At 36.4% G+C, this 22,294-nt stretch overlaps 2 protein-coding genes across 2 annotated transcripts; both read left to right on the top strand.

The window, feature by feature from the left end:
• Window positions 1-2,683: 2,683 nt before the first annotated feature.
• On the top strand, window positions 2,684-9,715 carry LOC141378003 (P2Y purinoceptor 14-like). The gene is made up of 3 exons (XM_087283651.1): window positions 2,684-2,717; window positions 3,682-4,061; window positions 6,160-9,715. The coding sequence occupies exons 1-3, from the start codon at window positions 2,715-2,717 to the stop codon at window positions 6,758-6,760; spliced, it is 984 nt and encodes a 327-aa protein (XP_087139777.1). The 5' UTR covers window positions 2,684-2,714; the 3' UTR covers window positions 6,761-9,715.
• A 2,958-nt stretch (window positions 9,716-12,673) lies between these two features.
• On the top strand, window positions 12,674-21,110 carry LOC793750. Its single transcript, XM_087283661.1, has 2 exons — window positions 12,674-12,763; window positions 19,226-21,110. Exon 2 carries the CDS (start codon window positions 19,228-19,230, stop codon window positions 20,143-20,145), a length of 918 nt encoding a protein of 305 aa, XP_087139787.1. The 5' UTR covers window positions 12,674-12,763; window positions 19,226-19,227; the 3' UTR covers window positions 20,146-21,110.
• Window positions 21,111-22,294: the final 1,184 nt, after the last annotated feature.

Raw genomic sequence — 22,294 nt, 5'->3', positions numbered from 1 at the left:
TTTGTTGCTGCTTTGTTTACACTGCAAGATGGATCGGCGACAGTGGCTTTGACATTGCATGACTTTACTATAGGAAGAATCGCCGACAACTTCGTCCAAACTACGTCTCACAGCCAAAAACACGTCGTATATCTTTTGTTATTAACTACATAATGAGAAAGAAGCCTTTAATGGGGTAGAACATGTACATGTTTGCTCACCTGGGTTTAAAGGGAATTAGCCATTTCTCCTCAACGTTGCTCATAAACAGACAGACACGGTTGCTCCTTAGTCCTGTCAAACCTCCACTAGTTTTTCCTCCATTTCGTGGGTCCAAATAAACCGAAAAAGTGCGCTTTTACCTTCTCCCCCAGCCTCCCGCTGGCCTGCAGCAGGTATACACACACGCACACACAAGTGAATGCCGCTCTCTCATTGGCTGTAGGCGATCGCTGATGTTATTTTCAGTCAAAACTCAATTCACACGGCATGATTTGAATCGCCGACAGCTCCAGATATTCAGCATGCCAAATATCTCGCAGGCATCGGCGACTCATTGGCAATTCTCTCAGATCGCGTCTTTTATAGTTCATACTGTGTGATTGTCACTCACGTGCACGAGCAGCGATTTGCCTGTGATTTCAGGCATTTGTCGGCGATTTCTCAAAACCTGTCGGCGAGCCAAAATCGGGGCTAAAATCACCCAGTCTGAACTAGGCATTAGCCCAAGGTAGTGGTCAGCTAAACATTTAGTAATACCCCCTAACTCGACCACCTTAGATATAAAGCCCTGTCTAACAAACTATCTTCATCTCCGGAGGGCATATTGCCCCCGAAAGACAGCCCAGGGGAACTCATAACTCACCACCTCGGAGCTTGCGTCTCTTTCCTGCACGCCTCTTTTAAAGAGTCTCGTCACAAGCAGTCCACAAGTGAATCCACTCAGGAAAATCACATGGTCCTGAGATCTCAACATTCCACAAACCTTTAAAATTTCTAAGAACAAAATGAACAGCAGGACGATATTAAAACATCCCCAAATCAAAATAAATATTTGAGCTTAAACATTAAATAAATTGCTTCATGTGGCCTTAACAACTTTGTAAATCATATCTCAAAAGAGAAAAAATCGTACTATATTACAAAACGTAGTCACTTCTACAGTAGACAGTGGATGCATTTCCACAAATAATAAAAAGTTGTTAAAAAAATTGTTTTACCTGGAAAACATGAACTGATGTCAATCATTTTTTGATGCTGGAGGTGTCATGCCGATGTTGTGTTTCTTGCAGTTGTCAAGAGTTTTACCTACACATAATCTACACTTAACAACAATTCACTTCTTTACTTAAAGTTCAAAATAATAATTATCCATTGCAAAAACGTAAGTCTCCGTCCTGCCATTGTTTCTGATTCTGACTGTCTGTAGTGATGACAGGCGATTCGCAAATGAATCGTTTGTTTTTGACCGGATCTTCTAAGTGAACTGGTTGAAACTGTTCACCAAGTGGTTCAGCATGAAATGGTTGCGTCATCAGCAGGCTAAATACATTATTACTACATTTTAACATGCTGGATATCCCCTCTGACTCAAAATAAACCAATATCCTAAGTTATTTAGAACAGTACACTGACTCATGCTTTGAAAAAAAGAGAACTGATGATGATGATGATTGCAAGCCGACTGTCTGTTCCCTAGCAGCATGCTCTCCCATTGATGTGATTCAACCAACTTTTATTCCACAATATATTTTTTAAAAAGTCAGTTAAGCAAGGTAAAAAACAACCCAAATAATATAACTTATTTTCAAAAGTAATGCGTTACCTTACTTGTTACTTTAGAAAAGTAATATTATTACACAACACACGTTACTTACGTATAATGCGTTAACCCAACACTGAGAATAGCTGTATAAACTTGAACATCATAAGTATTTATGCATCAATGAATAAATGAATCTCATAAAAAAATGTAAAAACATTTTAACATTAAGCTGTTTACCCTCTGGAAATAAAATAGTGATTAACACATGAACCATTTTGTATATAGCTACAGTTGAAGTCAGAATTATTAGCCCCCCTTATTTATTTTTTTCTCATATTTCTGTTTAACGGAGAGGTTTTTTTTTTTACACGTTTCTAAACATAATAGTATTAATAACTCATTTCTAATAACTAATTTATTTAAGACACTTCAGTATAAAGTTCATTTAAAGGCTTAATTAGGTTAACTAGCCAGGTTAGGTTTATTAGGCAAGTTATTGTATAATGATGATTTGTTCTGTAGACTATCGAAAAAATAAAGCTTAAAGGGGCTAATAATTTTCTCCTTTAAATGGTAGTTAAAAAAATTCAAAACTGCTTTTATTCTAGCCTAAATAAAACAAATAAGACTTTCTCCAGAAGAAAAAAAACATTACTTGCAAAAATTCTTTGCTCTGGTAAGCATAATTTGGGAAATATTTGAAAAAGTAAAAAAAAAAATCAAAGGAAGGCTAATAATTCTGACTTTAACTGTATATGTATTGAAAAAAAATAATACATCTTTACAACTCCATATGATTTTAGACTTCTTTACTTCTGCTTTTTAAGTTTAAGTGTGTTACTTAGTTATTATAACGCAAATTAATGTTCCCTTTTCTATGACCTAACATTTCCCTACGTCATTTGCTCATGATAAAGTGCCTGATTTTAAGGAAGTGTTAGACAATCTTTTTCTGTCTTAGGAGAGAGCAATGGTAAGTCATGCTTTCTTTTAACTCATGTGAAGCTACTCTGAGAAGAGTTAAAAGAGTATAAAAAGCTGATTTAGCAAACTAATTATTTTAGGTTTATTCAACTAAAAGTATTTTGATATGTGTATAACCTATGCATAGCTTTTAAGACATGCTTGTAAAGTATACTTCTTGAATTTAACCACTTTAAAGAATTTTTAATTTTAACACATTAGAAAGATCTAGAATAATCATAGAAAGATCTCAAGTTTTTTTTACTACACATGCATCTAGTAAGCAACTGATTTTCTGGGATGTGATAGTTTTAATGAGTGCTGAACAATTATTAATTATGATAAGGCATTATTGAGGTTCAAGTGTATTTATTTTAGTATTTTCTTTTTTTAATATAGCTAAACTCAATTCAAGTAAGTTAATTTAATTTGTTTTGCATATTTAACCCTCCAGAATTCTGTATACACCATTCGCTCTTCGGGTCCAAAAGGACCAGCCTTCACTAAACCTCTAAAATAAAGTACACTAGATTTTTTTTTTTTTTTGCATGAAGAGACAATCTTGTCTTCATCACATACTCTTGGTCTAGATCAGTGGTAGGGAACCTGTGGCTTTTTGACCAAAAATGTGTGGCTCTCCAGCTGTCTTCCTTTAATATTATCTTACTATTTAAAAAACTATAACCATCACTAAAAGTCAGTTTCCTATCGAAAATACAATTATAATCCACTTTTAAATTGTAATTTTATACAGCACAATGAATAAGAACTCAGTTAACAATAAATGGACTTTTCGATCAAAGTGCACAGTGGATAAAATTTAATTGCGACACCAACACAAGCTTCAATGCTCCCAAAACCTCCCATAACTGTCCCGCCTTTCACTATCAAAACAATTTAACCACATATAACATCTTTAAATTATGAACAAATCCAACATTAATCGTAACATTATTCACTTTCTATTTCAATAGGTGCCAGTCTCAACATCCAGCTCAATCATGGACCAGAACGCAACCAATTCAACCGAAGAACACTGTGGCTTGTCTGAAATGCCAGCTCGTCTATTTTTCATAACTGTATACACAGTCATTTTTGTGGCCAGCCTAATGCTCAACAGCATTGCCATTTATGTGTATTTTTTTAAAGTTACAACTCAGTCCAGCATCACAGTGTATCTGAAGAATCTGGCAATAGCGGATTTGTTTGTCTGCCTGTGTCTGATATTACGCATTGTTAAGTATGCTAGACCTTCTGTGGGAATTCAAAATATCTACTGTCATTTTGGATCGCCAGCTTCTTACCTCAACATGTACTCCAGTATTCTCTTCATGGGCTACATTGCTGCAAACAGGTATGTTGTTCAACTGATTGTTTCTCTTGTTTTCACTTGATTGTTTCACAAATGTAGTTACTGTACATGTAATCTCTCTCACACAGACACACATATGTTCAATGACGCAAGCATACAGGATGAAGTACATCCAGGTGATTCTTATCTGAGAATAAAGCCTGACACAAATCAGAGAAACTGTTGTATAAGTCTGAGCTTTTTTCTGTAAAAAATAACCAGCTGGATGTACTTTTTCCTGTTTATGACATAGACTGATTTCACGCGGCCGCCATTTTCAAAATTGAAATCGAGGCTGCGGTGGGAAGAAACCCGGGAGTATCATTGGGAGTTACATAGGAATGCTCTGTAACTGGCTATATATCTTATCAGCGAAGATAAAGTGACACAAATTTATTATTTCTCCGCCTTCCGGGTGACCCGAAGGTCCGTTCTGAATGAATGGTGAATGTAAAAAGGGATACCAGAGCTCATTTTCAGCTAAGTTATGGGAAATGGCACTAGTTAGCAAACGTTTTCTTTCCCAAACACACGTTTTAGACGCCATTAATCAAACTCGAGTTAATAAACTGATTCTGTCACTATATTAGACTCGTCACGATACTGAATTAAAAGAAAAACCGTCAATTTCACGCTAAGATTTAAGGCAATGTTGATGGCTTTCTTAAACAGTGCTGATTTGCCATTGTGTTCACGTGTTCAACAGAAATGCTTGTGATTGGCCAAGAAGGTCATCAGTTCACCCACTGCTGTATACTGAGCACAAACACAGACGAGCCGAGCAATCTACTTGATGATTCGACTGATCTTGACGGCTGCTTCGCGCTCCAGTCTGTGTATCTGAGTTTGCACTGGGTGAAGAGCGGTAAACTGAGTGCAAACCAAACACAGATACACAGAGATTTAAGTGCGAAGCCGTGAAGATCAGTCGAGTCATCCGCGCTCAGCAGCGCTTCCATGTTAGCGGGAAATAGCCGGGTTTAAAACTTCAGTACCAGGAGAACACTATTACAGACAACACAAGAGTGTGCTGCAGAGGACTGCAGTGTTTTATCAATCACTGGGTATCATAAGCTGAAGCAGGAAAGCGTCCTAACGGTGTTTAACTAGTGCCATGAGCTAAAGCCTAGGAGGACACTTTAACGTATCACGGAGATTGTGATCTTGTTTGATGCTAAATTGCTTTTAAATGTTTAAAATAAACTTACTGAATGATATTAATGTTTACACCATTTCTGCATTTTAAAATCTCTGCAACAGCTGGAGGTTTGTAGTACACGGCATGTTTCTGCAATGTTTACAGTGCTGGTCCTATACTTCCGGGTTTCGTCCCACCGCAGCCTCGCTTTGGTTCTTTAAAATGGCGGCCGCGTGAAATAAGCGTATGGGGACTTGCTACAAAAAGCTTAAACTGGCTGAATGGAACATAGACTAACTTATAAATTATTCAGTCGCCAAACTGACGAGCATTTATATTAAGGTAAATAATCACCAACGGTCAAGATGAACCAAAACACCCAAATGAGCCTATGTTATTAGTTTCATATATTGGAATGTTGTGGCTGACCATTCAGAATCAGACAGATTTGAGACAGCCATGTTATAAAGAGGCTGATCACATAGTTATGAGTTTGATATTGCGTTTATACAACAGTTTGAAGGCACCAATGTGTAAATAATAAGAAACAACCACAGTGTTAAAAATACTTCCCTGTTCAATAGATATCAAAATTATTCCAAATCATTATCATTTTTTACCTTTTTGTGTTGGACACAAAAACAGATACTTTAAGGAATGTATGAAACTAGCAAATATCAGTATCCATAGTACGATAAAACAAATACTATCAAGGTCAAGCTACTGGTATCCAACCATTTTCTAAATATTCTTAATTTGCGTTCAATAGAATGAATATACTTTTGAAAAAAAATCAGACAAGAACTAAGCAATGAATTCTAATGCTTATAAAAAAAACCTCTACAGTAGTTGTTTTATAATTAATCATCCTTATTAATTAAAGAAGTAGGGAGACACAAGTAACAGTGTTTCCATTCTGACAGCGTGCTCAGTGTTATTTATTCATCTCTTGCTTTGTTTCAGATATATGAGAATTGTGCGGCCACAGGAGACTCACTGGTTCCAAACGGTCCGCTCGACCCGATACATCTGCGCTGTGACCTGGGCTACCTTGCTGGGATTTATTTTGGTCTACATTGCTGCTTTTACCATTACTGATAAAGAACACCCTGCCGACAGTGGTTATGTCTGTGAAAGCTTTCATAACAACTTGGTCAAACAGATCCACCTGGTCCTGCAGATCACTTGCTTTTTAGGCTTTTTGTGTGTGCTGGTGTCCCTCATTCTGTTTTATTGGTGGAACGTACAAAAGCTTCAGCAAGCTCAACACACTATGCCGAAACAGCCTGGTAACAATAAGCTCAGCAAGTCCAAACGTAACATGCAAGTTCTGGTGGTCATTTTCTGTGTGTGCTTTGTGCCTTATCACCTGATAAGACTGCCATATGTGTTGCTCAATCCCCTGCTGCATGACTGCACCACAGCTCAGGTTTTCCGCATCCTAAAAGAGCTGACTGTCCTGCTTGCAGTACTAAACGCCTCTTTGGATCCGATAATTTACTTTGCATTTTGCAAGACTTTCAGGGGCCATCTTAACCTCCAAAGATTTTGCAGATCAGAATGAAAACTGATATTTCTGCACCATCAGTGGTCAAAAAGCCTTGCTCTGCGAATGCAGAATGCTACCTAATGTAATGATTTTGAGTAAAGACTCTGCATGTCATTTTCAATACTAGAGGGAGCATATATACCTGATTAACAAAATAAATATTGATAGCATTGTGACTATAACTGTGTCCCAAATGGCACACTACACACTCAACACACTCGTTTATGTATGTAGTGTCGCCCCAAATGGAACACTAACATTTTATTTACTGAGCGGAAATTCAAACTGTTTCCCTGATGACGTTTGCCAAATTAGTGAAATAAATGACCAAACTACTATAATACCTTTAATGAGTAGAATCGCATTCACCATTGGAAGGCGGTGCACTTATGTAGGAGAATCACACATGTGCTTCGTCTCTTCCGCTTCGTGAGCAAAGCTGTGACTGTTGAGTGTGTGAAGTGTCCGACATTCCACACTTTGTTTTAGCGGCTGAATGAGTGCATCATCCAGGTATTTAAAGTGCACTTATTATTTAGAGTTTTCAGTGTGAATGCACTACTTCCACTATTTATACTACAAAATGGCGTAGAATAGTGCATAAGTATGTGATTTGGGATGCACTTTGAGTGTGGAATCATGGAAGTGCATGCACAGTTGAAATCAAAATTATTAGCCCTTCTGTGTTTTTCTATTTTCTTTTTCAGATATTTTCTAAGTGAAGTTTATTTATAAACTAATTTCGAGAGGAACACATGCTTATGATTGGTTGCAGCCAGCCCAGCATTATTCATTTATTATTCACCAATCAGACCTAGAGTGAAAACACATGCTAGTTCGGGCGGACAGCAAGGTTGCTGTTGCGTACATCAACCATATGTGGGTTATGACCAAGAGGAGCTGGTCTTGTTGCGCCTCTTTGACCCAACAGGACCAGGATTCTCGCGACAGCCGCTCCCTGGAAGATCGCTTTGAGGATGAACCTTGTTTCTTCAGGACAGAGCACTATCTGGCATCAGCACGCGGATCTATGAAACCTCCACGTGTGATACTTAGATGGAGCGTGGAGGACTTAGGTGACCTGCCGGCTGCGGTGTTTAACATCATCACTCAGGCTAGAGCACCCTCTACAGGGCATGCCTATGCCCTGATGTGGAGTCTGTTCACTGAATGGTGCACTTCCCGCAGAGAAGACCCTCAGACATGCCACATCAGCGTTGAATTTTCATTCCTACAGCTTAAGTTCCTACAGCATCCACCACTCCCACCCCCAGTATTCTTGAGATTTCAGCCCGTGAAGACGGCTCAGCTGGTTGCATTGGCATTGATAAAGAACGTCTGGGACACGGAAGCATTTTCAGTCATTAAATTGTGCCTGGAATTTGGTTATGCCTACTCTCACATTATCCTGAGACCCTGGCTCGGATATGTGCCCAGAGTTCCTACCACACACTTTAGAGATCAGATAGTGAACCTGCAAGCACTGCCAATGAAAGAGGCAGACCCTGCCCTTTCTTTGCTGTGTCCCGTTCGTGCCCTGTGATCATCTATGGACCACACTCAGTTTTATATCTTCTGAGCAGCTCTTTGTCTGTTATGGTGGTCGACAGAAGGGAAGTGCTTCATCTAAACAGCGGTTGGCTCACTGGATTGTGGATGCCATTGCCCTCATTTGTCAGTGCCAGTGTCCCCCAGAGATGAGAGCACAAACACATTAATGCTTTAAACACATTTGAAACATTCATGCTTTCTTTACTCTGCTCAGGTGAGTTCCACATTTGGTGAACCCTGCAGAGTTCTTCAGAGGCCCCCAACATCCGACTCCATTGTGGGTATGCCTGCTAGGTCACCCCGTGTTCTGGGGTTCGGTGCTTGCTTGTTCGCAATCCCATATGCATGGTTCAGTCCTTAAAGACGGGCCGGTGTCTTCCCTTCCCGCTAACCATCTCCTTATATATGTGCTCGCACTAGGACAGGTTAGGCCATAAGTCCTCACTTCCACTGGATCTCCCCAGTTGGGTAGCAGGTGGTCTCCGCCACATTGGTTGTTCCTTAGCTAACAGCTGTAAATTTGCCTCAAGTGAGCTTAGCGCCAGGTGACTAAGAGGTTTATACTTAGCTGATTAATATTGCTGTCAGGTGCAAGCACTGGACGCTGCAATGTCCTCCAATGTTTCATTGGACACATAGCATTTCCGTTCCCACCCTTGGGGAATGATGGTTAAGTATGTAACCATCAATATACAATGATTGCCTAATTACACTAACTAAGTTAAGTCTAGTTAACCTAATTAATCTAGTTAAGCCTTTAAAGCACACTTTAAGCTGAAAACCAGTATCTTGAAGAATATCTAGTAAAATATTATGTACTGTCATAATTGCAGAGATAAAAGAAATCAATTATTGCAAATTAGTTATTAAAACTATTATGTTTAGATTGTGTTTAAAATAATATTCTTTCTAATACGCAGAAAAAACATATACAGGGGGCTAATAAATCTGACTTCGACTGTAAACATCAGACATCATGCTTACTCTTGAAGAATATTCAAAATAGTATAATGGCATGTAGATATGCAAACATCAGATGTTAAACAAGTTTCCCCAAATGGCTTTGGTCAAACTGTGTACGTCAGCAAAAAAAAAAAAGAAAAAAATGCAGAATTGTTCAAATGACTCAGCATGGGGTGACGGAGAGGAAACAAGCTTGACAAACACAGACTCCATATATAAATCCCCTTTGAACTCCCACTGAATCTTCATCTGGAGGACATCACGGGATCACACACACACTGCATGTAATAATAATAATATTGATAATGATAAAAAAGTATTAAAAAATGAACAAAGCACAACTGTAAAGTGGCAAATGTTATGTTGCTTTTCTTGTGCTGAAAGTGTTTTTGCACTCTTTTTTTATGGTGTAATGTATTTATTGAATTTTGATGTATTAAAGGGTTTTTGCATTCATTTCTTTTTTTTCTCTGTTAAAAGACATTTAGAAAAATGTTGGAAACTGTTTATTGTCTTCCATATGTGTTACTATATAAGTCAATAGTTTATCCAAATCTTCAACATATCTTTTTTAGTCTTCAACAGAAAACAAAAAACTTATAAATGTACACTACATTAATTAAGTCATTTTTGGGGACACTATCACTTTAACAAAAATACCTTGCAAATAAATGCTTTAATGTAATGTGTACTGTTTAAAATAAGAGTAAAATTAAAATGTAAATTGCATTTTAAGTTGAAATCTTATTTTATTGTTAGTAAAAAATATGATTTTTTTATTTGTCTGTAATTAACAAAAAGCTACATTTTTGAAAGAATAAATTCTCTACAATATTTTATACATAGTTCTGTTGAAAAATGTTATGTATAAAATATAGATATATGCTATTGTATATGTAGTTTTTGACTGCTCGCCAGTCCTGAACCTATTTGACCAAACATACAGTAATACTGTAGAAACAAAATCACAATGCTGAATTATATTGTTTTTTTTTTACAATGAATTAAAAGATTTTTAAGTCCTTAATCTTTAGAAATCATTGTAAAATGCTAGCAGGTGACCATCTTACCTCCATATGGACGACTTTGCCGTTGTTACCAGTTTGTCCACTGGCGTACACTGGTGGACTTGAGATGCAGAGCGGAGGTGACCGTGTCTACAATGTTCAACTCGGGGAAGAACAGTTCCAGAAAGCAGGTAAGACAAAAACAAAAGCCAAAGATTAAATAATCTAGTAAATAACAGGGTAAGAATATGGTTAAAACTGAAAATGTGGTAAAACTCAGGGGGCTTTGTCTGGATTGCTTTTCAAAACAGGGAAGGGGGTGGGTAGCACTGCTGCCAACTATTTTCAATGAAAAGGCGCTGAGCTCTGTCCGAGAAACTCACTAGATTGCATCATACGTTAATTTGCATATTGGTGACATCATCATGTTCTATCATTTCTGTTTGTTTAACAGCCTCTGGTTATAAAAGGGTATTTATATTTGCACTACGCTTTGTTGCTGTTTGAATACAGTATATCAGTATAGATATGTAGTGAATTTGCAGTAATCTCCCACATGTAATAAACTCAGACAAGTTCTGAAATTGTCACTAAATTATCTTCGATCGTGAACAAGAAAAGCATAAACGAATAAACAAATTAAATTGTTGAAATAAAGGAGAAGCAGATCGGTTTGACTGTACAAGGGAAATACCTTCACACTGCCGGTGCTAAATCATTTGCCGTCGGTACGCAGTTGGGAGAGACTGCTGTGCGAGGACTGACTGGGCCACCCACAGCTCGTTAAGAAGAGTAGGGAGTGTGATGTATGAACACATGAGAGTCTATACAAAATCTCCAGTAACACACAAAAAAGTAGCTAGATTTATCGCTAGTAGCTTTTTTTTTTTTTTATTTGACTCTAGGAGAAGACTGAAAAGTTGCTAAATATAGCGACAAAGTCACTAGGTTTGCAACACTGGTGGTTAAGGTGATCAGTCTGTTGGGCAGTCAGTCAGTCGACAGCAGCCTCTGGTGGATATATATTGAGAAGAGCAGGCATGAATGGCACTCGTAAGAAAATTTTTACATCTTAAAAAGCATAGACAGCGGCCTCTGGTAGATTTGTGAAAACAAAAACTGCAACAACAAAAAAAAAACGTACTTTGCACAATAAAAAAAAAAGAAATTATATGAATTTCATCTAATAAATGACTTTAGTGTGTTTATGCCTTTATTAAGATGTTCATGGTAATGTTTACTTTCACCGTGTCGTTTAGGGAAACTCCTGAGATAAATAAGTGATATCTCTGAACGTAAATAATAAATCTATATAAAATTGCTGAGCTCTTCACCTCCAGTCGCGATGACTTCTGGGAATTTTCCAGCGAGTTTTTTCATTCAAATATGCATCGGTGCGTCCTCGATACCAAGAACACATCCGGGAACTTTCACGCGTCCTCCGTTCTTGAGTTTTGGAACTGAACTTCGGCAGTTGATGATGATGTTACACGAAAACACGAGGACGCAAGATTGCTGAAGAACGCATGTTGAGTGGCAGCCACTGTATAGAGCGTACTTCTCTAACAGTTGAGTAGTACATTCAAATGCAGTACCTACTGAGAAGCAGGCGATTTCAGACGCAATCATGGATCCATGTTGAGTAAAATGACAGTAAAATTCATTCATTCATTCATTTTTTTGTCGGCTTAGTCTCTTTATTAATCCGGGGTCGCCACAGTGGAATGAACCGCAAACTTATCCAGCAAGTTTTATGCAGCGGATGCCCTTGAAGCCGAAACCCATCTCTGGGAAACATCGACACACACTCATACACTACGGACAATTTAGCCTACCCAATTCACCTGTACCGCATGTCTTTGGACTGTGGGGGAAACCGGAGCACCCGGAGGAAACCCACGCAAACGCAGGGAGAACATGCAAACTCCATACAGAAACGCCAACTGAACCGAGGCTCTAACCAGCGACCTTCTTGCTGTGAGGTGACAGCACTACCTACTGCGCCACTGCTTCGCCCCTGAAAGTAAAATATATGTGTAAATTATTCTCACAAAAGCACTACGTTAAGTTTTTCACCAATATGTTTGTTACTACTAATCATAAAAATATTGTCTTATTGTGTAATTTTTTTTGTACCTTTTGAAAACTTCTACGCTTTTTGCACACCTTGAGAAAAGTTGATTCATTCTTCTGTTTTGCTAATGCATCTGAACAATACATCACTTATGAAATTGAAATTGCCTTTAACGACTCTAATAAACAATCTGGCGTGTGTCGAGTGACTGGGAGGAGGAAACGGTTTTGTGTTCAGACATGTTGTTGGAGGAAGCTCTTGTGGTGCTGAGCAAGTGTCCACCCACGAGACCAGCTGAGCTGAATCTTGTAGTTCCTGTCTCAAAATCAACGCCTCCTTCCTCTGAAACATCACATGAGGCTTGTTTCTCCAACTGGCAAATTCTCATTCTCTGTCATGATATGAGCTGACTCAACTCTTCAAGTAAGTGTTTTTTTATGACCAATATGTTAATCAATTGTTTTGTTGTTTTCGATAACCCAATATGAGATTAAGCTAATTATTATGTGGTGTGAAATGTTTGATGACATCATGTTATAGGGGGAGTTTGTGATTTATATAGGCTCTTGAAGTCAATTTATGTCATCTGATGGAAAAGGAAGTATAATAGTTATGATATTATAGTTATGATAGATGGACATAAAATAAACATATTTCTATTAATGTAAATAATAATGCAGTAACACTTTAGTTTAAGTATCAATTTGCAGCATTTACTACTGGCTTATTACCTGCTTATTATTAAGATACTGGCTGTTTATTAGCACTTACAAGGTATGATCTATATTCCTACCTAAAACCAAAACTACTACCTTATTAACGTATTAATAATCAGCAAATTAGAAGTTTATTGAACTAAGTCATAGTTAATGGTTTGTTAATTGTGAGAATTTTACCTTAAAATAAAGTGTGACTAATCTGGCTCTCTCTTCAGTTCTGAAAGTCTTAGTCACCATTTACTTCCACATAAGTGTTCATACCATTTACTATTGGCTTATTACCTGCATACTATTAAGATATTACCTGTTTAGTTTAAATAGCACTCGCCACTATTAACTACTAGCGTACTACCTGCTTATTAAAAAGATTTTAGCTGTTTATTAGCACTTATCAAGTATGATCCATAATCCTGCCCAATACCAAAACTCAGCTATTACCTTACTATTATTAGTTAATTAAAAGTCACTGTTATTGATTTGTTAATAGTACGAATTTACCTTAAAATGAAGCCTGACTATTTAGCTTGAAATGTTTGTCGACACCATGTTATGTCAAAATTTTAAAATGATTGAAATAGGCCGTTATGTGCTATATCTGATGGAAAAAGAGGGAAGATGGACATAAAATGTTTTCTATGAATGTAAATAGTAATATAGTAACGCTTTAGTTTAATTAACAATTTATAGCATTTACTACTGGCTTATTACCTGCCTATTATTAGGATATTAAATGTTTATTTTAAATAGCATTTCCCACTATTAACTACTAGCTTATTACCTGCCTATTATTAAGATATTAGCTGTTTATTCGCGTTTATCAAGTATAATCTTGTTCTACATCCATAATCCTGCCCAAAACCAAAACTTAGCTATTACCTTGCTAACTATTAATGATCAGCAAATGTGAAGTTTATTGAGCTAAAAGTCACCGTTAATGGTTTGTTAATTGTGGGAATTGTACCCTAAAATAAAGCCTGAATATTTAGAATGTAACATGAAATGTTTATCGACACCATGTTATGGCAGACGTTTTGATTTAAATAGGCCATTATGTGTTATATCTGATGTAAAAAGAGAGAAGATGGACATAAAATGTAATTCTATGAATGTAAATAGTAATATAGTAACGCTTTAGTTTTCGTAACAATTTACAGCATTTACTATTGGCTTATTACCTGCCTATTATTAAGCTATTAAATGTTTAGTTTAAATAGCATTTCCCACTATTAACTACTAGCTTATTACATGTTTATTATTAAGATACTGGCTGTTTATTAGCACTTATCAAGTATGATTTTACTCTACATCTATAATCCTACCCAATACCTAAATTACCTTACTGAGCTAAAAGTCACCATTAATGGTTTGTTTATTGTGAGAATTTTACCTTAAAATAAAGTGTGACTAATCTGGCTCTCTCTTCAGTTCTGAAAGTCTTAGTCACCATTTACTTCCACATAAGTGTTCACACCATTTACTATTGGCTTATTACCTGCATACTATTAAGATATTAACTGTTTAGTTTAAATAGCACTCACCACTATTAACTACTAGCGTACTACCTGCTTATAAATAAGATATTAGCCGTTTATTAGCACTTATCAAGTATGATCGCATCCATAAACCCTGCCCAATACCAAAACCCAGCTATTACCTTACTAACTATTAATAGTCAGCAAATTTGAAGTTTATTGAGCTGAAAGTCACCGTTAATTGTTTGTTAATTGTGGGAATTGTACCTTAAAAAAAAGCCTATTTAGAATTTGGCTTGAAATGTTTGATGACACCATGTTATGGCAGAATTTTGATTGAAAAAGGCCGTTATGGGCCATATCTGATGGAAAATTAAGTGTAGTAGTTAATGATAGATGGACATAAATTAATGTGTTTCTATGAATGTATATAATAATACGGTATCGTTTTAGTTTCAGTAACAATTCACACCATTTACTACTGGCTTATTAAGGTGCCTATTATTAAGGTGTTAACTGTTTAGTTTAAATAGCATTTGCCACTATTAACTACTAGCGAATTACCTGATTATTAAGATACTGGCTGTTTATTAGTACTTAAAAAGTTTGATTTTATTCTACATCCATAACCCTACCTATAACATAAACCTAATTTTTATAATCAGCTAATTAGAAGCTTATTGAGCTAAAAGTCACTGTCAATGGTTGGCTTATTGTGTGAGTTTTACCTTAAAATAAAATGTGACTAATCTGGCTTTCTCTTCAGTTCTGAAAGTCTAAGTCACCATTTACTTCCACATAAGTATTTTTTCCTTTCTTTGATGACTATTCTTTCGTGTGTAAGCACAGCTATTGGAATCTTATTGACTTCCATTGATTTTGAACTGTAATAAACAGCTTATGCTGTAAACTTGCATTTTCTCAATCCCTTTCCTTCAGCTTAGTCCCTGATTATCTAGCCTGATCTCATGTGGAAATTGTCAGATTAGTGGCTAATTCGTATGAGATCAGCCATACAAAAATGTACAATTTAAAAAGGAGTAGCACCCAACACCTAAACCCAACCGTCATTGGGGAATAAGCAGATCATACTAAATTGTACGTAAGAGATCGTTCAAATTCATACAAACTAGCAATTAAAGCAAAAAGTTAGGAATTGTCGTGAGATTGTGTTGCCACAGTGGAATGAAGCACTAATTTCCTTGGGTATACATTTGACAGCCTTTCCAGCTACAACCCAACAATGAGAGTACAACCCTCAGTGCTGGGAAACACACACATACTCTCACACTCTCCCATTTGAAAAGACCTCCTAATTCAGCCGGGACTCGAACCAACAACCTTCTTGCTATGAGGCGAGTTAGCTTGCTGACAGCCACCATGCAGCACCTTCATTTATTTGTTATTTTTATGTATTGTCATAAACACAATTGTTTGTAGAGCAAGTTGTTTTCTGCTGTTCATTTCCCGTTAGTCAAATTAACTGGAAGTTCTGAAACAATTACAGAAAAGCTCACACTTCCGCATAGTAGAATGAGGTCAATAAAATAAAATAAAATGGTGACTGGCAGTACATGACATTTCTATTATTATTACTTGTTATCAATTTTATTGATTCCAAAGCAAAATACTGAGTAGAATACTCACTATTAAACCTTGTTAATGAAACCAACCAAACTAGGCCACAACTTCTCCATTATTATTATTAGTGTTGCATGAGTCATGCAGGTTTAGGAACAGATGTTGTTGTTGAGAAAATTATAACAGAATTGGAATTTTTGGGTATTGAATATTTCTATTTTATAAATTCTAGTATAATAGTTATAATAGTGTAATCGTTCATATTTTTTAAATAATCTTGATTCCAAAATAAAATTATTCAATTCTATTATTCTGAAAGCATTGTGAGTGTTACATTTCCTGTTAAGTGTGTATCTGTGTGTGTGTGTGTGTATTTATATATATATACACCAGGGCTAAACAATAAAACTGAAACACTGGCTAATTTAGCGCTGGAGGTTTGTATACATATATATATATATATATATATATATATATATATATATATATATATATATATATATATATATATATATATATGCCTAACAAAAGTCTTGTCGTGGATCCCAGTTGAAAGAGCAACAAATAATAACTTGACTTATAATTGATCATTTGGAAAAGTGGCAGTTTGGTGAAAGAAAACATCATGGTTTGGGGTAACAGTCAGTATGGGGCTGTGCGAGAGATCTGCAGAGTGGACGGCAACATCAACAGCCTGAGGTATCAAGACATTTGTGCTGCCCATTACGTTACAAACCACAGCAGAGGGCAAATTCTTCAGCAGGATAGCGCTCCTTCTCATACTTCAGCCTCCACATCAATGTTGCTGAAAGCAAAGAAGGTCAAGGTGCTCCAGGATTGGACAGCCCAGTCACCAGACATGAACATTATTGAGCATGTCTGGGGTAAGATGAAAGAGGAGGCCTTAAATATGAATCCAAAAGAATCTTGATGAACTCTGAGATGAACTCACCCCTTTGCCTTTCATATAAGCCACTTCTGATACCAAATGATCAGCAGCGAGAAGTCAATGTATTATTTGTTGTTCCTAAAACTTGGATAGGTGACAAGACTTTCGTCAGGTAGAATGTGTGTATATATATATATATATATATATGGTCAGAATTATTAACCCCCCTAAATTATTAGCCCCCTGTTTATTTTTTTCCCCAATGTCTGAGATTTTTTCAACACATTTTTAAACATAATAGTTTTAAAAACTAATTTCTAATAACTGATTTATTTTATCTTTGCCATGATGACAGTAATTAATATTTAACTAGATATTTTTCAAGACACTTCTATACAGCTTAAAGTGATTTTTTTAAGGCTTAACTAGGTTAATTAGGTTAACTAGGCAGGTTAGGGTAATTAGGCAAGCTATTGTATAATGATGGTTTGTTCTGTAGACCAGTGGTTCTCAAAGTGGGGGTCAGGACCCCCCGAGGGATCGGGGGACAATGAAGTAGGGTCACCTGGTGATTTCCAAAAATCTATTTATTTTTATTAAACCATAGGAATTACCATATTTTATCCATAACCTACTGAAGAGAAAAAAAAAATGTTTATAGTTACTATATAGTTACTATAGTAGCTAATAGTTGCTAGTTTTATTGGGTTCGAAGACACAGCAACAGCATCAGACGCAGCAGATTGATTTTATAACACCAGGTAACTTTCTGACACATTCACCGCACTGACATACATGGAAAAACAAATTAAACAAAGAATAGACTTGGGTCTATTGGTGTGTGCGCGCCATTGCATGCAAGGTTTCTGTATTTATAACCACCTCAGAGGATATTGGGGGTCGCGAGTCACTGGCATTGTCATTTTGGGGGTCGCGGGTTGAAAAGTTTAGGAACCCCTGCTGTAGACTATCGAAAAAATATAGCTTAAAGGGGCTAATAATTTTAACCTTAAAATTGTTTTTAAAAATAATAATAAAACTGCCTTTATTCTAGCCGAAATTAAGCAAATAAGACTTTCCCTAGAAGAAAAAAATATTGTCAGACATACTGTGAAAATTTAGTTAAACATCACTTAGGAAATATTAAAAAAAGAAAAGAAAATTCAAAGGGGGGTTAATTATTCTGACTTCAACTGTGTGTGTGTGTGTGTATATATATATATATATATATATATATATATATATATATATATATATATATATATATATATATATATATATAATAAACAAATAATTTACTAAAAATAGTACTGAACAAAATATAGTTTCATTTGTCTGTCTACCAGCACGAAGATTAATATTATTACACTGGAAACAGAGAGCCGCTCCTACATATATACATCTTATGAGAGATGTAATGAAACGTATGGAACTAGAGAAAATCAGATTCTCCCTAAAAAAGAAAGAAGACAAATTCTATAGAATCTGGCAACCTTTCATGGCTTACTTTAAAGACATAAATTCAACAAGAAATAGTCAAATTGAAGAGGATCAGACCAATTTAGTTTAAAAACAGAAGAGTATTATTTTTTTTACTTTTCTTTACTCTTATTTATTATTTAATATTGTTTTTATTATTTGTTTCCTTTTTGTAACTTCAATTTAATTCAAATTTATTATATATATTTTTTCTATTTATTATTATTTTTTTTTTCATTTTTATTATTATTATTATTATTATTATTATTATTAATCTTTTGAATTAATCTATCATTACAACATTTATATATGGATTGTTGGTATATTACATGCTTTATTGTCAATTGCGGTGTGAATGTTTGTTAGACCAAAGATGTAAGTTGTTGTGTTATAAAATAAAAAAAAACAATAAAGAAAGTTCTAAAAAAAAAAAAAAATGTGTCATGTAAAAAAACACAAACCATTTGCTTATGCGCATTGAAAAAGGTCATACAAAACACACAAAACAGTAAATGAATGAGACCAACAACCTTTATAACACAAAATCAAATTATTTTAACATGCCAATGTCAAATTTATGCATATAAAATATATTTTTTTACAACAACAATATTGTGTCTTGTGAAAATGGCTAGTAACGTTGGAAAACTACTAGCCACAGTGACTGGTGATTAAAAAAGTTAATGCCAAGCCCTGTTTCCCACTGTACCAAGCACTGAAAATGTTCTTTCATTTTCTGTTTTAGATATGGACAACAGTACACAACCGGCGAACGTCACTAAAGTGAGCAGTGTGTTCACAAATGAGGTTCTGCCAGTGCTCTACACCATCATCTGCGTTTGTGCGTTGATTCTCAATGGACTCGCCGCGTGGATCTTCTTCAGACTTCCCAGCTCTTCTGCCTTAGTGGTTTACCTAAAAAACATGGTGGTGGCGGATGTACTAATGCTGTTTTCCTACCCGTGGCGTGTAGTGGGCGACCTCGGTTATGGTGGCTTCCAGCTGAAGCTAATAGTTTGCCGTTACACGGCTGTGCTTTTCTACCTCAGCATGTACACTGGAATAGCCTTCATGAGCCTCATCAGCTTGGAACGGTACTTTAAAATAGTCTGCAGCTCCTCCAGAGTGTCGTCGTTTCTCCAGCGCGTTTGGGTGGCGAAGGCTCTCGCGCTGTTAGCATGGGGAATCATGATATTCTTCTCGCTGCCCAACACCATATTAAGCAACCAGCCCATGCCTAAGGTTTTTTCCTGCATGGCCCTGAAGAGTGAGCTGGGTCGGAACTGGCATGTAGTTTCAGCCCACTTCAATGTCGGGATCTTCTGGGTGGCGTTTCTGCTGATGGTGTTTTGCTACACATCCATCGCTTGCCATGTGTATCGCTCCTATAAACGCGTGCAACGGGACAGCAGCGCAGCGGGACGGAGGTCAAATCAGAGCATCTTTAGCTTGCTGGCTGTGTTTATCATCTGTTTTGTGCCTTATCACGTGTGCCGTGTTCCTTACACTATGAGTCAAAGATCCAATTCCGGATATCAGCCACAAGACCGCTACGTTCTCTTCCAGATCAAAGAAGCTACGCTCTTTCTGTCCGCCCTCAACGTCTGCCTGGATCCTGTCATCTACTTCTTTATGTGCCGGATATTTAGAGAGTCACTCCTGTAGAAATTGACTTCTGTAAATCAAGAAAACAGGAGGCCTTCGGTAGGCACTGGGCTGAGTATCAGCAACCTGTAGGAGGAAGAATGTCTTGTGCGATGGTTGTCTGAAAGATGAAAAAAACTGATATTGATGTTTTAAAACCACAGATCAAGTCGTGGTTTCCTTGCACAGGAAAATGCAGAAAAGGGGGTTAAGCCAAAGTAGGTCACACCACATGGATGTTTTTTAATAAGTCCACCACGGCTCTAAAAATCAAATGAGTCACTGCTTTAAAGTAAAGTTGACCTGGAACTGACTTTTCCCCTGACTTGCACAGCTAAAAATTATGATTCTAGAAACAAGGTTTCACAGAGAAGCCATATACAGTTTAACACTGTATTAGTGTCAAAAACGTTTGTATAAATGATTGTATATGCATTGGTGAGCTTATAAGTTTCTCATGAAACCATGAATGGAAATCTGAGTTGGTGATTTACCGCAGTTGTTCGAGCTGTAGTATTGCTGAAAGGCTAAACGTTATCAGCATGATGGTGTAAAAACTGCACATTTCCAGTCTAAACCAACTTCTGCAATCTTATACCAACAGCTGAAAAAAATGCAGTTACAGCGAAATATGTGGGGGAGCGTTGCTTTTGTGGGAATGTATATCTTTTGCAATATGGAGCAGTTAAAGTGTTTAACAGTATTTTACAGAATTCTTTAAAATGTTTTTTGTTACAACTGAATTAGCATAAAATAAATGTATGAAGTGATAAAACACAATATCAAATGGACCGAGACATCTACAGTTGAAATCAGAATTATTAGCCCCCTTTGATTTTATTTTATTTTTTGAATATTTTCCAAATTATGTTTAACAGAGCAAGGAAATGTTCACAGTATGTCTGACAATATTCTTTCTTCTGGAGAAAGTCTTATTTGTTTTATTTCGGCAAAAATAAAAGCAGTTTTTGATTTTTTTAAACACCATTTTAAGGACAAAATTATAAGCCCCTTTAAGGTATATATATATATATATATATATATATATATATATATATATATATATATATTTGTTTTTTTTTTTGTTTTTTTTTCCCACAACAGAACAAACCATTGATATACAATAACTTGCTCTAATTACTCGAACCTGCCTAGTTGACCTAATGAAACCAGTTAAGCCTTTAAATGTTTAAGGTGTATAGAAGTGTCTTGAAGAATATCTAGTCAAATGATATTAACTGTTATCATGGCAGTATAAATAAATCAGTTATTAGAAATTAAATATAAAAACTATTATGTTTAGAAATTGGGGAAAAAAATAAACAGGGAAGCTAATATTTCAGCCTAATAATTCTGACTTCGACTGTAAATTTATAAACGTTATACCCTGGTCACACTAGATTTGAAGCATGCGAAATTCTGTCGTGCAGTGCTGCAAAAAGGGGCAGGATTAAATAAGTTGATTAGACATTTTAAAAAGCGAGCGATTGGTCCATGTTATACATTTCTGTACAGAAGGATCATGTTTTGATCTTCTATTGGTCTCAAGCAAACACGTGATGCAATTTTGCAGTTCGCTGCGTTGCAAAGTTCAAGCTTGGTGAACTCTGACCTGCCAAATGGAAGACTATGGGGTAAAAAGTATGGTGTTACCGTGGCTTTAGAGAGGGTTTTGAATCTCTTTTTCATCCCTTCCTTAATCATGTGATCAAAAAACAAATTCGGTCCCGTTTACACTGTCAGGTCTTGATGCCCAATTCCTATTTGTTGTCTGTATCTGATTTTTTTGTCTGTATATTTACATCTTCCTTTAAATGTGACCCATATCTAATTCATGCAACCCAGGCTCATTCTGAAAACGTACCTCTATATACATTTCTGAAGACCTCGAAATACATCCTAGGGGGTACTTTTTTCAGTTTTTGTTTTCGCGAATGCATGAGAGGCCGCCGTGTATGCTTTTTGAGATTTTAAATTCCTCTCTCGAGTGCCATTCGCCCCTGCTGTTCCCGCGTAAACCCACCAGAGGCCACTGTTGACTGACTGACTGACCAATCCACTGACCCACCCTCCTCCTTCCCTCATCGATTGACCCGCTCACCCACTTTCGTAAACCCTACCAACAATTTTCTAAAGCAATCCAGTAAAAGAAAAGCCTTCGTCTGATTTT

Source organism: Danio rerio, chromosome 15 (assembly GCF_052040795.2).
Source record: "Danio rerio strain M-AB ecotype USA chromosome 15, GRCz13ab, whole genome shotgun sequence".
In the NCBI taxonomy this organism is placed as follows: Eukaryota; Metazoa; Chordata; class Actinopteri; order Cypriniformes; family Danionidae; genus Danio; species Danio rerio.
Note: the sequence above shows the minus strand (reverse complement) of the source record. Positions and strands in the feature narration are given on the sequence as shown.

Excerpts from the sequence above, each read along its gene's own strand:
- LOC141378003 (XM_087283651.1), top strand. Across the intron at positions 4,062-6,159 it reads GGCTACATTGCTGCAAACAG|ATATATGAGAATTGTGCGGC; the intron begins GTATGTTGTTCA and ends GCTTTGTTTCAG.
- LOC793750 (XM_087283661.1), top strand. The coding sequence starts at position 19,228 with ATGGACAACAGTACACAACCGGCGAACGTCACTAAAGTGAGCAGTGTG.